The following is an 18,102-nucleotide window of genomic DNA, read 5'->3' on the forward strand; positions in this document are numbered from 1 at the left end:
AACTTGGCTACGTTACACAGTCCCTTCTTCCAAGTCATTGATATAGATTGTAAATAGTTGGGGTCCCAGCACTGATCCCTGCGGCATCCCACTAGTTACTGCTTGCCAACCCGAGAATGAACCATTTATCCCGACTCTCTGTTTTCTGTTAGTTCACCAATCCTCTATCCATGCTAATATATTACCCCCAACCCCGTGAACTTTTATCTTGTGCAGTAATCTTTTATGTGGCACCTTGTCAAATGCCTTCTGGAAATCCAAATACACCACATCCACTGGTTCCCCTTTATCCACCCTGTTCGTTACATCCTCAAAGAATTCCAGCAAATTTGTCAAACATGATTTCCCTTTCATAAATCCATGCTGACTGTGCCTGACCGAATTATGCTTTTCCAAATGTCCTGCTACTGCTTCTTTAATAATGGACTCCAACATTTTCCCAACCACAGATGTTAGTCTAACTGGTCTATAGTTTCCTGCTTTTTGTCTGCCTCCTTTTTTAAATAGGGACGTTACATTTGTAGTTTTCCAATCTGCTGGGACCTCCTCAGAATCCAGGGAATTTTGGTAAATTACAACCAATGCATCCACAATCCCTGCCACTACTTCTCTTAAGACCCTAGGATGCAAGCCATCAGGTCCAGAGGATTTATCTGCCTTTAGTCCCATTATCTTACTGAGTACCACCTCCTTAGTGATTGTGATTGTATTAAATTCCTCCCCCCCCCCCCCCCATAACCCCTTGACTATATCCACTGTTGGAATATTGTTAGTGTCCTCTACCATCCAAAAATACCCAACAATCTGTCGATGTCAGCCTTGAATATACTCAACAACTGAGCTTCCACAGCCCTCTGGGGCAGAGAATTCCAAAGATTCACCACCCTCTGAGTGAAGAAATTCCTCCTCATCTCAGTCCTAAATGGCCGACCCCTTATCCTGAGACTGTGACCCCTGGTTCTAGACTCCCCAGCCTGGGGGAAACATCCTCCCAGCATCTACCCTGTCAATCCCTGTGAGAATTTTGTATGTTTCAATGAGATCACCTCTCATTCTTCTAAACTCGAGAATATCGGCCCAGTCTACTCAATCTCTCCTCATAGGACAATCTCCCCATCTCAGGAATCAGTCTGGTGAACCTTCGTTGCACTCCCTCTATGGCAAGTATATCTTTCCTTAGGTAAGGAGACCGACACTGTACACAATACTCCATAAGAATTAGAAGCAGGAGTCAGCCATTTGGCCCCTCGAGCCTGCTCCGTCATTCAATAAGATGATGGCTGATGATGATGATGATGATGATGGCTGATCCGATCATGGACTCAGCTCCACTTCCCTGCCCGCTCACCATAAACCTTGACTCCCTTATCCTTCATCTATCTCCACCTTAAATATATTCAATGACCCAGCCTCCACAGCTCTCTGGGGCAGAGAATTCCACAGATTCACGACCCTCTGAGAGAAGAAATTCCTCCTCATTTCCATTTTAAATGGGCAACCCCTTATTCTGAAACTATGCCCCCTAGTTCTAGATTCCCCCACGAGGGGAAACATTCTCTCTGCATCTACCCTCAGAATCTTATACGTTTCAATAAGATCACCCCTCATTCTTCTAAACTCCAATGAGTATAGGCCCAACCTTTCTCCATAAAACAACCCCTTCATCTCAGGAATCAACCCAGTGAACCTTCTCTGAACTTCCTCCAATGGAAGTATATCCCTCCTTAAATACGGAGACCAAACCTGGCAGTACTCCAGGTGTGGCCTCACCAATACCCTGTACAGTTGTAGCAGGACTTCTCTGCTTTTATACTCTATCCCCCTTGCAATAAAGGCCAACATTCCATTTGCATTCTTGTGTGGCTCGGTGTCAAATTTATTTATTTTGTCTTATAAACGCTCTTGTGAATGACCTTGGGACGTTTTACCAAATTAAAGGTGCTATATAAATACATGTTGTTGTTATAATTAATCATTAGGATCCAATGACAGAGATCGTAGACTTCAAATCACGGTGTGATTAGGACACTGGCCTCCACCCCCGGGGTCCTGACTCCAATCCAGATGTTGCTGTACCTTGACACATGAGGGGGCGGATTAACTGTCTGACGGGCTGCACGCGATGTGAACGCTCCTTCCATGGCCGCAAACATCTTGCTCCCAGCCTGTGGGGGTGGGGAGTGGGTTTAGTCCTACAAGGCTTTAAGGTCTCCCACAACTCACACGACAAGGGCGGGGGGAGTGGGTGGGTGTGGGGGCGTCGGGGGTCACCCCACCCACCGGATACGGGAATCCCATTGGAAACCCGGCAGTGTGGGCTGGACCTTGCCGGGACTGCCTGGAGTTGGGTTGGAACCCTCCACCATCTGACTCCCAGGCAGGAATGCCGATCCTGAGTTAACTGCCCGCTGTATATCGAGCGTTCCCGGTTCAAGGCCCCAGATTTGCTTCCCATTGGAACCTTTCTTGTCTCCCTCTGTTTAATCACTGATACCGGATGCCAGACATAGCCTGATAACAACAACTTATATTTATATAGCGCCTTTAATGTAGTGAAATGTCCCAAGGTGCTTCACAGGAATATTATGAAATTTTAAAAATTTGACACCGAGCCGTATAAGTAGAAATTAGCGCAGGTGACCAAAAGCTCTGTCAAAGAGGTCGGTTTTAAGGAGCAACTTGAAAGAGGAAAGAGAGGTAGAGAGGGGGAGAGGTTTAGGGAGGGAGTTCCAGAGCTTGGGGCCCAGGCAACAGAAGGCACGGCCACCGATGGTGGAGCGATTATAATCGGGGATGGTCAGGAGGGCAGAATTAGAGGAGCGCAGGGATCTCGGGGGCATTGGCTGGAGGAGATTACAGAGATAGGGAGGGGCGAGGGCCATGGAGGGATTTGTAAACAAGGATGAGAATTTTGAAATCGAGGCATTGCTGAACTGGAAGCCAATGTAGGTCAGCGAGCACAGGGGGTGATGGGTGAGTGGGACTGGGTGCGAGTTAGGACACGGGGCAGTGAGCACAGGGGGTGATGGGTGAGCGGGACTCGGTGCTAGTTAGGACACTGGGCAGTGAGCACAGGGGGTGATGGGTGAGTGGGACTCGGTGCGAGTTAGGACACGGGGCAGTGAGCACAGGGGGTGATGGGTGAGTGGGACTGGGTGCGAGTTAGGACACGGGGCAGTGAGCACAGGGGGTGATGGGTGAGCGGGACTCGGTGCGAGTTAGGACACGGGGCAGTGAGAACAGGGGGTGATGGGTGAGTGGGACTCGGTGCGAGTTAGGACACGGGGCAGTGAGCACAGGGGGTGATGGGTGAGTGGGACTCGGTGCGAGTTAGGACACGGAGCAGTGAGCACAGGGGGTGATGGGTGAGTGGGACTCGGTGCGAGTTAGGACACGGAGCAGTGAGCACAGGGGGTGATGGGTGAGCGGGACTGGGTGTGAGTTAGGACATAGGCTGCCAAGTGCCGACCTCTAGTTTACATAAGGTGGCTCAGTGGGTAGCACTGGATCACGAGGTCGTGGGTTCAAGGCCCCACTCTAGAGATTGAGCATGCAATCCAGGGCAGTGCCGAGGGAGTGAAGCTCAGTCGGAGGGGCAGTGCTGAGGGAGCGCCACACTGTCTGAGGGGTAGTGCCGAGGGAGCGCCGCACTGTCGGAGGGGCAGTGCCGAGGGAGCACCGCACTGTCGGAGGGGCAGTGCTGGGGGAGCACCACACTGTCGGAGGGGCAGTACCGAGGGAGCGCCGCACTGTCGGAGGGGCAGTGCTGGGGGAGCGCAGTACTGAGGGAGTGCTGCACTGTTGGAGGGGTCGCCTTTCGGATGAGATGTTATACCGAGGCCCCGTCTGCTCTCTCAGGTGGACGTAAAAGATCCCACGGTCACTAATTCGAAGAGTGGGGGGAATTCTCCTGACCAGGCAGCTGTGGGGGCCTCAGTTTAACATCTCAACTGAAAGACAGCACCACTGACAGTGCAGCACTCCCTCAGTACTGCCCCTCCGACAGTACAGTACTGCCCCTCCGACAGTGCAGCGCTCCCTCAGTACTGCCCCTCCGACAGTGCAGCACTCCCTCAGTACTGCCCCTCCGACAGTGCAGCGCTCCCTCAGTACTGCCCCTCCGCCAGTGCGGCACTCCCTCAGTACTGCCCCTCCGACAGTGCGGCACTCCCTCAGTACTGCCCCTCCGACAGTGCGGCACTCCCTCAGTACTGCCCCTCCGACAGTGCGGCACTCCTTCAGCACTGCCCCTCCGACAGTGCGGCACTCCCTCAGCACTGCCCCTCTGACAGTGCGGCACTCCCTCAGCACTGCCCCTCTGACAGAGCGGCACTCCCTCAGCACTGCCCCTCCGACAGTGCGGCACTCCCTCAGCACTGCCCCTCTGACAGTGCGGCACTCCCTCAGTACTGCCCCTCCGACAGTGTGGCACTCCCTCAGCCCTGCCCCTCCGACAGTGCGGCACTCCCTCAGTACTGCCCCTCCGACAGTGCGGCACTCCCTCAGTACTGCCCCTCCGACAGTGCGGCACTCCCTCAGCACTGCCCCTCTGACAGTGCGGCACTCCCTCAGTACTGCCCCTCCGACAGTGCGGCACTCCCTCAGCACTGCCCCTCCGACAGTGCGGCACTCCCTCAGCACTGCCCCTCCGACAGTGTGGCACTCCCTCAGTACTGCCCCTCCGACAGTGCGGCACTCCCTCAGCACTGCCCCTCCGACAGTGCGGCACTCCCTCAGCACTGCCCCTCCGACAGTGCGGCACTCCCTCAGCACTGCCCCTCCGACAGTGCGGCACTCCCTCAGCACTGCACTGGGAGTGTCAGCCTGGATTGTGTGCTCATGTCTCTGGAGCGGGACTTGAACCAAAGATTTTCTAACTCGGGAGTGATATCAACCGAGCTAAGTATTTTCCTTAATTTTCGCCCCGGTATTTCTCTCCCTCTCTCTCCAGGAGAAGAGGAACCGTCCGACTCGGATTACGAATGAAACGGTGTGAAGACGAAGAAGGAGATGAAGGATTCTGCGTCGCGCGTTTCCGCTGGTCGCCCCACCCTGTGATTAATTCCGTGTTTTAAATTGAAAACACTCCTGCGCTGAGCTACATGAACGTTCGTGATGCCATCCGATCGCCTCTTCGTACAACGACAGAGGGGCAGAGAAAGATCCCACGAGCACTGCCCTCTGGGCCAGAGACTTGGACCGTGTGCGGCGCAGACATCACCGGACCGGAACATTCCTCCGGCTCGCGGAGTTTAATAATCTGAAGCCGTGGTCTCCGCAACACCAGCATCCTGTGTTTTGAACCCTTCCCTCACCACCTTGCCTTTCCGCCGTGTCGGTCTCTCTCCCAACTCCAGCCAATCCGCCTCGTTACCTCGGACACAAGGGTTTTTTTTCCATTATTAAACAAGAAACTTTCTCGCTAAAATTTGGATCGAACTTCAACCCATTTCACTCCGACATTTGGGGGGTCACGTGACTGACTGTCTCCTGACCCGGACATTTATATAAATCTATGAAACCTTGGACAGAATAAAAGAAAACTATTAGTTTTAAATCAATAACAACAACTTGCATTTATATAGCGCCTTTAACGTAGTTAAAACGTCCCAAGGTGCTTCACATGACTGTTACCAAACACAATTTGACACAAGATATGAGGACAGGTGATGAGAATGGTTTGATGGAGCGTTCTAAAGCAGGAGAGAGGCGGAGAGGTTTAGGGAGGGAATGACAGAGCTTGGCCCAGGCGGCTGAAGGCACGGCCACCGATGGTGGAGCGATGGTAATCGGGGATCTCAAGAGGCCAGAATTGGTAGGAGCGCAGACATCTCGAAGGGGGTTATAGTTCTTGAGGAGGATACAGAGATGGGGGAGCGAGGCCAGATGAACTTGATAGAAGATGCTTGACAAATCTTGAGTTTTTTGAGGATGTAACTAGTCGAGTGGACAAGGGAGAACCAGTGGATGTGGTGTATTTGGACTTTCAAAAGGCTGTTGACAAGGTCCCACACAAGAGATTAGTGTGCAAAATTAAAGCACATGGTATTGGGGGTAATGTTTTGATGTGGATAGAGAACTGGTTGGCAGACAGGAAGCAAAGAGTCGGAATAAACGGGTCCTTTACAGAATGGAGGGCAGTGACTAGTGGGGTACTGCAAGGTTAAGTTGTGGGACCCCAGCTATTTACAATATACATTAATGATTTAGATGAATTGAATGTAATATCTCCCAAGTTTACAGATGACACTAAGCTGGGTGGCAGTGTGAGCTGTGAGGGGGATGACACTAAGCTGGGTGGCAGTGTGAGCTGTGAGGGGGATGACACTAAGCTGGGTGGCAGTGTGAGCTGTGAGGGGATGACACTAAGCTGGGTGGCAGTGTGAGCTGTGAGGGGATGACACTAAGCTGGGTGGCAGTGTGAGCTGTGAGGGGATGACACTAAGCTGGGTGGCAGTGTGAGCTGTGAGGAGGATGACACTAAGCTGGGTGGCGGTGTGAGCTGTGAGGGGGATGACATTAAGCTGGGTGGCGGTGTGAGCTGTGAGGGGGATGACACTAAGCTGGGTGGTGGTGTGAGCTGTGAGGGGGATGACACTAAGCTGGGTGGCGGTGTGAGCTGTGAGGGGGATGACACTAAGCTGGGTGGCGGTGTGAGCTGTGAGGGGGATGACACTAAGCTGGGTGGCGGTGTGAGCTGTGAGGGGGATGACACTAAGCTGGGTGGCAGTGTGAGCTGTGAGGGGGATGACACTAAGCTGGGTGGCAGTGTGAGCTGTGAGGGGGATGACACTAAGCTGGGTGGCAGTGTGAGCTGTGAGGGGGATGCTAAGAGGCTGCTCTGCTCCAGCTGAAGAAATAGGTGAGACCTGGTTTATATCTGCCGTCACTTCAACACAGAGGTCATTTGTATGAGAGCAATGTGATATCTGCTTGCAATTGTGCGGAAAGGCCAGCTGGAGCACACCTTGCAGAATGTAAGTCTATTGGAATCCCAGAAGGAAGTGTTGAGAGAGTTTTTAATGTGTGCAACACTATAGATCCAAATGGGAGTAAATTAGAACCAGCTGAAGGCAAGGGTCATCTGGACAGGCAGACTGTTCAATCCCCCAAAGGAATCTGAGACCCCTTCCCTTCGTCAGAACTGAAACTGGACCAGTCCGATCCCAGGGCAGAAATGAAGACCTGAGATAACATCACTGTATAGAGAAAGGGCCACCTCGGGCAGTGCCAGTGGGAGTGTCTCCCACACTGCAGTCACACGTACCTGGATACTTACTGTACTGCAAGCTGTTCGTAAGAGTAAGCATCACTCACTATGTCGAATGGAATTCTTTCCCTTGCTCGTTGGCTCCCACTGTCTGTACCCATACAGGAATAAAGACAGCCCTGCATTTATATAGCGCCTTCACCACCTCAGGGCATCCCAAAGTGCTTTACAGCCACTTAAGTACTTTGAGTGTAGGCACTGTTGTAATGTGGGAAACGCGGCAGCCAATTTGCATACAGCAATATGATAATGACCAGATAATCTGTTTTTAGTGATGTTGGTTGCGTAATAAATATTGGCCAGGACACCGGGGATAACTCTCCTGCTCTTCTTCCTGATAGGGCCATGGGATCTTTTACGTCCTGAGAGAGCAAACGGGGCCTCGGTTTAATGTCTCATCCGAAATACGACAGCCCTCAGTACTGCTCCTCTGACAGTGCGGCACTCCCTCAGTACTGCTCCTCTGACAGTGCGGCACTCCCTCAGTACTGCTCCTCCGACAGTGCAGCACTCCCTCAGTACTGCTCCTCCGACAGTGCAGCACTCCCTCGGTGCTGCCCCTCCAACACTGCAGCGCTCCCTCAGTACTGCCCCTCCGACACTCCCTCAGTAGTGTCTTGAAGCGTGGGTCACTAAACCTATCCCCAGCATCCTGCGTTTGGTAGGATGGCCTCACTTTTCTTTTTGCTGAGCGCTGTGGTTTGTTCCCGAATTTTTCTGGTTCGAAGGGCCCAGGAATAAAGAGCAGGAAGTGAAACAGCCCACAGGTTCCTAAAACTGCCCCTAGTGCCGGCCAGTATTGGGAAGTGATTTCAAGAGCTAGTTGGGCCCTTGTGAGAAATGGGAAGGTGCAGCTCGCTTTTTCAGTTTTTAAATGAGTGTTGGAACATGATGTCACTGGGAACTCGAAACCAAAATAGTTTCAACTTTATTTTAAAACGCAATTTTAATCACAATATTATTTTAAATGGCAGACCGGTTATCCATTACAAAAAAGAAAGTAAGAAAGGCTTGCATTTCTATAGTGCCTTTCTCGACCAAAGGACTTCCCAAAGAACTTTAAACCAAAGAAGTACTTTTTGAAGTGTAGTCGGTTGATGCCCCTCCTACTATTTTGGAGGGGGGGGGGGGCACGCGGGCTATTCAAACCGAACGCACCCACTTGCAAAGCTTAGCGGGAACGTTGGTCACTGTTGCATTGTAGGAAACGTGGCAGTCAATTTGCGCACAGCAAGCTCCCACAAACAGCACACTTAAAAAAAAAATTATGTTGGTTGAGGGAAAAGTTATTGGCTGGGACACTGCAGAGAACTCCCCTGCTCTTCTTCAAATAGTGCTGCAGGATCTTTTACTTCCACCTGAGAGAGCAGACGGTGCCCCGGTTTAACGGCACCTCCGACAGTGCAGCGCTCCCTCAGTACTGCCCCTCCGACAGTGCGGTGCTCACTCAGCACTGCCCCTCCGACAGTGCGGCGCTCCCTCAGTACTGCCCCTCCGACAGTGCAGCACTCCCTCCGTACCGCCCCTCCGACAGTGCAGCACTCCCTCGGTACTGCCCCTCCGACAGTGCGGCGCTCCCTCAGCACTGCCCCTCCGACAGTGCGGCGCTCCCTCAGCACTGCCCCTCCGACAGTGCGGCGCTCCCTCAGTACTGCCCCTCCGACAGTGCGGTGCTCCCTCAGCAATGCCCCTCCGACAGTGCAGCACTCCTTTAGCACTGCGAGTGTCAGCCTGGATTTATGAGCTCAATTCTCTGGAAGGGGACTTGAACCCACGACCTTCTGTCTCAGTGGCGAGATTGCTGCCCACTGAGCCACGGCTGACTCTAGGATTTGATTTGCTCGTTTCCTGCACTGTGACAGCAGTGCTGACTTTTAAAGAGTTGCATGAAATTACACGGAGAGATTCTACAGCACACACACAGGCCACTCGGGCCCCTGGCCTGTACTGCACACACACTACTTGTCAGCAGCAGTCACTAAATAATGATCAGCAATGCTGGCTCGCTCTCCCCAGCCCAGGAGTGCTGAGCCCAAGTTTTTGTCCCAATTGATGGCAACTAACTTGGAGGAGACCTAGAATTAATCAGAAAGAACCTGCATTTCTGTACTGTCATTCACCAACTCGAGATGTCCCAAAGCGTTTTACAGATGATGATGTATTTTTTGGAAGTGTGGTCACTGTTATAATGAAACGCGACAGCCAATTTGCGCACAGCAAGCTCCCACAAACAGAATTGTGCTGACCAAAATAATCTGTTTTAGTGATGTTGATTGAGGATAACTGCTAGCTCCAGGATACCAGGGAGAACTCCCCTGCTCTTAAGTGTCACACTCCAAGAGGAGGTACTGATGCGTGCCCAGGGATCTGTATCTCAACGTGACTTATGGGGGTGGAGGTGGGGGGAGAGAAAAGGGGTGAAATCTGGGGTGAAAATAGCCCCTGTGAGGTTGCCAGTGGCTGCAGTGCCTCAGTGAGCCTGGTGGGGGCTCTGTTGAGCTCGGTGCTGTGCATGCCCACAGTGCCAACTAGAGGCCATTGGTGTTCCTGCAGCAGGTTTGGGTTTCCCACCCACAATGGTGGGATTGCTACATTTGGAGGTGGTGTTAAATTCACAGCAAGTTCAAGGGGAAACCATCCAATTTACAAGCAAGTCAAAAGGAAATTGAAGCAATTGGAGAAAGATGTACAAGGATGATACCAGAACTGAGGGGTTATAACCGTCAGGAAAGACTGAGCAGGCTGGGAGGGGTAAACGAGGTCTTTCAAATTACAAAAAGGGGTTCAATAGGCGGGGTGCACAAAGACTGTTTCCACGTGAGTGAATCCAGAAACGGAGCATAAAGACAGTGCCTGTCACAAACTCAGCACGTCCCAAAGTGCTTTACAGCCAATGAAGTATAGTCACTCTTCTTCGGCAATACCTCGGAGTCGAGGATGACTTGCTCCCAAACTAAAAAATCTCCCCTTAACCTTCTCTGCTCCAAAGAGAACAACCCCAGCTTCCCCCGTCTATCTCTCGCTCAGGCAGTCCCCCGGAGTCGAGGGTGACTTGCTCCCACACTAACACCGAGTTCTCAGGTGACTGATGAGACCAATGCGGGACCCACAGTCTCTGTCACAGGTGGGACGGACGGGTGGGTGGGTGGGGGGGCTTGGGTTCTCGTGTGCTCCTTTCGCTGTCTGCGCTTGGGTCCGCGTGCTCCCGGCGACGAGACTCGAGGTGCTCAGCGCCTTCCCGGATGCTTCTCCTCCACTTTGAGCTGGTCTTGGGCCGGGGATTCCCAGGTGTCGGTGGGGATGTTGCACTTTTTCAAGGAGGCTTTGAGGTTGTCCTTCTGCCCCCACCTGGGGCTCGCTTGCCGCGTCGGAGTTCCGAGTAGAGCGCTTGTTTTGGGAGTCTCGTATCGAGCATGCGGACAATGTGGCCCGCCCACCGGAGCTGGTCGAGTGTGGTCAGTGCTTCGATGCTGGGGATGTTGGCCTGAGTGAGAACACCAACGTTGGTGCTTCTGTCCTCCCAGGGGATTTGCAGGATCTTGCGGAGACAGCTTTGGTGGTACACAGTTGTAATGTAGGAAACGTGGCAGCTAATTTGCGCACAGCAAGCTCCCACAAGCAGCAATGTGATAATGACCAGATAATCTGTTTTTACTGACGTTGTTTGAGGGCACCGGGGAGAACTTCCCTGCTCTTCTTCAAAATAGTGCCGTGGGATCCACCTGAGAGAGCAGGCGGGGCCTCGGTTTAACGTCTCATCCGAAAGACGGCACCGCGGACAGTGCAGCACTCCCTCAGCACTGCACTGGGAGTGTCAGCCTAGATTTTTGTGCTCAAGATCCTGGAGTGGGACTTGAACCCACAACCATTCTAACTCAGAGGGCGAGTGTGCTGCCCACTGAGCCACAGCTGACCGTCCTTCTAGATGGATCCATGCCCCACTGAGGCAGCTTGCAACATCAGAGGAGAAAATTGAAGTCTGTGAGTTGGTCCCAGTTGGGTTGCGACTGTTAACCTCAAGAGCGAGAGAGATTTGTACCTGAGAGGGGGTGCCCACTCTCCAGCGACCCTGGCTGGAGCGTCCGCTTGCGTTCCCCTCAGGCGGGGACAGGATTGGGCTCGGCTTTCCTGGTTGAATGGCCTGCCCGGGCTCACACACGGTGGGGTGGGGAGGGGAGGCCGCTTGTAAACTGTGCTGCCCCTCAAAAAAGAGAAAGGGAAGCAAATATACAGAGCCTCGCAATAAATAAACCGCCCCCCCCCCCCCCCCCCCCGTAAAACACACACAAATAGCCCCAGCAGCCCGTCACACAACACCCTCAGTCATTAAAATCAGTTTTATTTGTTAACGCGGATACACAGAGAGGTGCAAGAATCTGTAGTGACAAGTGGCATCCACAAAACTCGCAGAGTCTAAGCACGTACAAAAATACAGCTCGGGGGAGACGGGACAGAAGCTATTAAAGGGTGAGGAGCAACAGGGAGAGAATAAATCCCCAAACCCAATTGCCACAACCCGGGATAGGGACAAAGAAACTCGCAGTTACAATTAAAACCAACCTTTAAAAATTCTCAGGCAATCCTTGGTATTGTTTCTTTTTTTAAAAAAGGTTTTTACATTCACAATCGCCTTCAGTACAACTATTTTAAGTCAAAGCCATGAATCAAGTGCCCCCTTTGATAAAACCCACAAATAAACAAACTTAATTCAAATTAAAATTTGGTTGCCGGGGGTGATGATGCACTCCAGTCCCTCCGGCGCCCACCTCTCGCGGAAGGCCGCAAGCGTACCGGTGGACACCGCGTGCTCCATCTCCAGGGACACCCGGGCTCGGATGTAACCGTGGAAGAGAGGCAGGCAGTCGGGCTGAACGACCGCCTGCTGCCTGGACCGGCTGATGGCCCCCTTGGCCAGGCCCAGGAGCAGTCCTACGAGGAGGCCCTCGGACCTGCCCGCTCCCCTCCGCACAGGGTGCCCAAAGATCAGGAGTGTGGGACTGAAGTGCAGCCAGAATTTGAGGAGTAGCCCCTTCAAATATTGGAAGAGGGGCTGCAACCTCTCACACTCAACATACACAACAAACCTCGTTTGTCTTTACTCCCCCACCTCAAAATTCTGCCCCTGTAAACAAGGGGAACACAATCCTGTTCTCCGTTTCCCCACCAGCCAATAAAGCATCATGGACCAGGAATCCCGGAAATATTAACTCAGCAAATTCCAGGGGAAATGAATCTCGTGTGAGGGGTGTTTAATTAAAAAAAAATAAACAGGGTAAACTGAAACCCAGTTTATTGCGGTGACTGAAAGTCCCGAGGCGACAATATCACCCCACAGCCACCTCTCTCAGTACCTCCTCTAAGCAGCCGTCCTGGACATATTTGTGAAACTGGCCGAGAAACGGCAGGAGCAATTCTACCGCGGGGGGCATTACCACCGAACATCACCCTGTCCCCACCCCCGACACAGGGTCACTGGTCCAGTCGATCAGGAGTGACCTCCCCACCACACACTCCCCCTTCCCCCTCCCCCCCACTCACATTCCTGAAGTTCTATCCCGTGGGGGAAAGGAGGGGTTAAGGAGAGAAGGGAGGGGTTAAGGAGAGAAGGGAGGGGTTAAGGAGAGAAGGGAGGGGTTAAGGAGAGAAGGGAGGGGTTAAGGAGAGAAGGGAGGGGTTAAGGAGAGAAGGGAGGGGTTAAGGAGAGAAGGGAGGGGTTAAGGAGAGAAGGGAGGGAATAAAAAGGATGCCTCAGCAAATCAAAAATGCCCCAAATTGTAGGATTCTGTCATTGCCCCTGATCCCTGCACACCGCCCCCCCGTCCCCCCCCCCTTTAATAGAGAGGGATTGTTTCTGGAACTGTACCTCAGCATGTACCTCCAGACCATACCCCCATACTGTACCCCCAGACCATACCTCCAGACTGTACCCACAGACCGTACCCCCAGACCGTACCTCCAGACCATACCCCCATACTGTAACCCCAGACCATACCTCCAGACCGTACCCCCAGACCATACCCCCAGACCGTGTCCCCAGACCGTACCCCCAGACCGTGTCCCCAGACCGTACCCCCAGACCGTGTCCCCAGACCGTACCTCCAGACCGTGTCCCCAGACCGTACCTCCAGACCGTACCCCCAGACCATACCCCCATACTGTACCCCCAGACCGTACCTCCAGACCATACCTCCAGACTGTACCCCCAGACCGTACCCCCAGACCGTACCCCCAGACCGTACCTCCAGACCGTACCCCCAGACCATACCCCCATACTGTAACCCCAGACCATACCTCCAGACCGTACCCCCAGACCATACCCCCATACTGTAACCCCAGACCATACCTCCAGACCGTACCCCCAGACCATACCCCCAGACCGTACCCCCATACTGTACCCCCAGACCGTACCCCCAGACCGTACCCCCAGACCGTACCTCCAGACCGTGTCCCCAGACCGTACCCCCAGACCGTACCTCCAGACCGTGTCCCCAGACCGTGTCCCCAGACCGTGTCCCCAGACCGTACCCCCATACTGTACCCCCAGACCGTACCCCCATACTGTACCCCCAGACCGTACCTCCAGACCGTACCTCCAGACCGTACCCCCAGACCGTACCCCCAGACCGTACCTCCAGACCGTACCCCCATACTGTACCCCCAGACCGTACCTCCAGACCGTACCCCCAGACCGCGTCCCCAGACCGTACCCCCATACTGTACCCCCAGACCGTACCCCCATACTGTACCCCCAGACCGTACCCCCAGACTGTACCTCAGACCGTGTCCCCAGACCGTACCTCCAGACCGTACCCCCATACTGTACCCCCAGACCGTACCTCCAGACCGTACCCCCAGACTGTACCTCAGACCGTGTCCCCAGACCGTACCCCCAGACCGTACCTCCAGACCGTACCCCCAGACCGTACCTCCAGACCGTACCCCCATACTGTACCCCCAGACCGTACCTCCAGACCGTACCCCCAGACCGTACCCCCAGACCGTACCCCCATACTGTACCCCCAGACCGTACCCCCATACTGTACCCCCAGACCGTACCCCCAGACTGTACCTCAGACCGTGTCCCCAGACCGTACCTCCAGACCGTACCCCCATACTGTACCCCCAGACCGTACCCCCAGACTGTACCTCAGACCGTGTCCCCAGACCGTACCCCCAGACCGTACCTCCAGACCGTACCCCCATACTGTATCTCCAGATTGTACCTCCAGACCGTACCCCCAGACCGTACCTCCAGACGGTGTCCCCAGACCGTGCCCCCAGACCGTGCCCCCAGACCGTACCTCCAGACCGTGTCCCCAGACCGTGTCCCCAGACCGTGTCCCCAGACCGTGTCCCCAGACCGTACCCCATCCAGTAAAGCAGCAACAGCGTTAACTGGTAACCTGGTCAATAAACTCAATCCATGGGCATGAATTATAGAAAAGGTTGCGATGGTCAGAGGCTCTTTAGCCCCTGTAAAAGGCACATTTGGTGACACTTCAAGCAATGTTCAGCTCCCGCCCCAGCACAGATATTGTACACAATACAACAGCCTGGCCTTAGAATGTTTGGACATTTTTTCTTCAAAAAAACTATTTGGTTTACAGGCAACACAAAAAATATCCAACAAAAGGGATTGTGATTGGGCGATGTGATAATATACTCACGGGCAGCCACTTGCCATCTCTGCCACCTCCGCCCAGTTCCCCCGGCCCCCCTCCCCCCAGTCCCCGCCCCCCCCCCCCCCGCCCCCCTGCATTCACCCCAGGCAAGGAGTGGTGGTGCGTCACTGACACCTTGTGGTGGAAAATGTAACACTGCCGCACATTGGGACACAGGAACAGGAGGAGGCCATTCGGCCCCTCGAGCCTGTTCCGCCTTTCAATGAGATCCTGGCTGATCTGCGATCTAACTCATCTACCCCACTTTGCCCCTTATCCGTTAATACCTTTGGTTAACAGAGAGCTATCAATCTCCGATTTCAAAATTAACAATTGACCCAGCGTCAATTGCATTTTGCGGAAGAGTGTTCCAAACCTCTCCCACCCTGTGTGTGTAGAAGTGTTTCCTAATTTCACTCCTGAAAGGTCTGGCTCTAATTTTCAGACTCTGCCCCTAGTCCCAGACTCCCCAACCAGCGGGAATAGTTTCTCTCTATCTACCCTCTCTGTTCCCCTAAATATTCTGAAATCTTCAATCAGATCACCACTTAACCTTCTAAATTCCAGGGACTACAACCCCAGTTTGTGTAATCTCTCCTCGTAAACTAACCGCTCCGATCTCCTCCCTCTCTCCAGGTACAACTTTCTTTACCCATCCAGACTGAGGTCAGTGCTGTGACTGCAACAAATTTTTTTTTATATATGAAGATATCTTTTATGGTTAAAAGCCACAGGGAAAATTCTGGGGGTGTGAGCAGTCCTGCTGAGTCCTGGCACCAGTGTTGGGTCAGCAGTGTGTCTCCTTTCCTCGAGGCAACACATGCACTCACAGATTGACCAGTCACACTCACGGGAGTGTCAGTGCTACTGTGAACTCTCCTTACCCCTGCGAACTCTCCAGCCTGGGAGCCACAGTCTCCCACTAACGCTCCCTAACGCCGTGTATTTCCTGGCTGCTGGCTTGGCCTGGAGGTTTGGAAAGGGCTCGGTTGGCAAGCCGGTGGTTAAATCCTAATTCAGAACTGTTAGGATCAGCAACTTAACATATATAGAAAGAACTTGCATTAATATAGCGCCTTTCACAACCTCAGGACATCCCAAAGCACTTTACAGCCAATGAAGCACTTTTTTTGGAGTGTAGTCACTGTTGTAATGTGGGAAACGCGGCAGCCAATTTGCGCACAGCAAGCTCCCACACACAGCAATGTGATAATGACCAGATAATCTGATTTTAGTGATGGTGATTGAGGGATAAATATTGACCAGGACACCAGGGATAACTCTCCTGCTCTTTGTCTAAATAGTGGCCTGGGATCTTTTACATCCACCTGAGAGAGCAGACAGGGCCTCGGTTTAATGTCTCATCTGAAAGACAGCACCTCCGACAGTGCTACACTCCCTCAGTACTGCCCCTCCGACAGTGCTACACTCCCTCAGTATCACCCCTCCGACAGTGCGGCGCTCCCTCAGTACCGTGCCTCCGACAGTGCAGCACTCCCTCAGTACCGCCCCTCCGACAGTGCAGCACTCCCTCAGCACTGCACTGGAGTGTCAGCCTAGATTTTTGTGCTCAAGTCCCGGGATTGGGACCTGAACCCGCGACCTTCTGACTCAGAGGCGAGAGAGCTGCCCACTGAGCCATGGCTGGCACTAGCTGCAGCTCAATGGGAACTGGGATTCAAACCTTAGTGTCTCGACGCTCTATAGCATGAAGTGATCGGGCCTAGCAAGCCCAGATACCCTGCTGTACAAGGTTAATGCTGTTGACAGCAGATGTTGAGCGTCAGTGCTATGCTAACCCGTGACCATTGTAAGGTATTCCCAGGCAGACTCACAGTGACAGAGGAAACCCCGGCAAAAGGATGGAAATTTCTGCTGATAAACCAAACAGTATTTTTTGTGTAAAGAAAAAGCTCGGATTCCGAAACCGCTTCGAGCGAACAGAGCAATAAATACCCAGTTATTGACGTGTACATGTGTAGAATTCCTAAACGCATCAACACAGGAAAGAAAGGAAATGGATCCGAAATATACACAAAGCACTTTCAGCACCAGGAGCCCTGGCCTGACCCAGACCGACTCAAATCATCCGAGCGGGTTAATGGCGATCGAAATTCCCGCCACCGGGGGCCTTTCCGGTCCGATACTTCTACGAATCAACAATCGTGTTACGTCAAGGAAGATGTAGCCGCCTTCGACGTTTGGTCACAGGCACCAACAAACAACGGTACGCAAAAAATCATCTTTGGGAGGTTTGTTTATTTTGTCTTTTTTAAAAAAAAAAGGCGTCTTTGAGGAGAAACGAGATGGAGGTCGCTGAAGGATTTTTGTCTTCTGCAGAATGCATGAAAGAAAACACGTTCGCAGGTGATGCAGTCGTTCAAATTGTGATCCAGTGCAAAGACTTCATTTTCAGAGTTTGAGGAGAGGGAGATATCTGTGTGCACACACGACAGCTCGCTGACCGGCAGGAACCAGACTCAACAAACGTACGCTCCGCCGCTCCCAGGGTTCTTGCTGTACCGCACACAGTCTGTACAAACTGGATTCCACACTCGCTCGGCAGGCAGGGGGGGGCGAGTGACTGAGGGCAACCCAACCTCCCCCCCTCATGCCCCCTCCTGCCCACACCGTCCCTTCTCCCTCCACCCCTCTCCACCCCCCCACCATCCCCTCTCCCTCCCCCGTCTCCGTCCCCTCTCCCCCTGCCCCCCCGTCCCCTCTCTCGTCCCCTCTACCCCTCCCCCTCCAACCCCCTCTGCCCCTCCCCACCCCACCGTCCCCTCTCCCCCTGCCCCCCCGTCCCCTCTCCCCCCCGTCCCTTCTCCCCCTCCCCCGTCCCCTCTACCCCTCCCCCTCCCACCCCCTCTGCCCCTACCCCCCCCACCGTCCCCTCTTCCCATCCCCCCGTCCCCTCTCCCCCTCCCCCTGTGCCCTCTCCCTCCCACTGTCCCCTCTCTCCCTCCCACCGTTCCCTCTCCTCCTGCCCTCCCCTCACCCCTCTCCCACCATTCCCTCTCCCTCCCACTGTCCCCTCTCCCCCTGCCCTCCCCTCACCCCTCTCCCACCCACTGTCCCCCCTCCCTCAGAAATCGCTTGGAATCACGAGCCCCCCCCCACCCCCACCCCACGCCCGCCCCGAGAGGACACCAAATCCCGGTTATTCCGTCT

At 53.6% G+C, this 18,102-nt stretch overlaps 1 protein-coding gene across 1 annotated transcript in view; it reads left to right on the forward strand.

Annotated features, from left to right (window-relative positions):
* Positions 1-5,527, forward strand: part of cmtm3 (CKLF-like MARVEL transmembrane domain containing 3) — a 28,526-nt gene extending 22,999 nt beyond the window's left edge. Inside the window, exon 5 of the mRNA XM_070898297.1 lies at positions 4,952-5,527. Within this exon, the coding sequence (XP_070754398.1) occupies positions 4,952-4,986 (35 nt within the window). The 3' untranslated portion in view covers positions 4,987-5,527. The remainder of the gene's footprint in view (positions 1-4,951) is intronic.
* Positions 5,528-18,102: the final 12,575 nt, after the last annotated feature.

The sequence above is a fragment of the Pristiophorus japonicus genome, chromosome 13 (genome assembly GCF_044704955.1).
Source record: "Pristiophorus japonicus isolate sPriJap1 chromosome 13, sPriJap1.hap1, whole genome shotgun sequence".
Classification (NCBI taxonomy): domain Eukaryota; kingdom Metazoa; phylum Chordata; class Chondrichthyes; family Pristiophoridae; genus Pristiophorus; species Pristiophorus japonicus.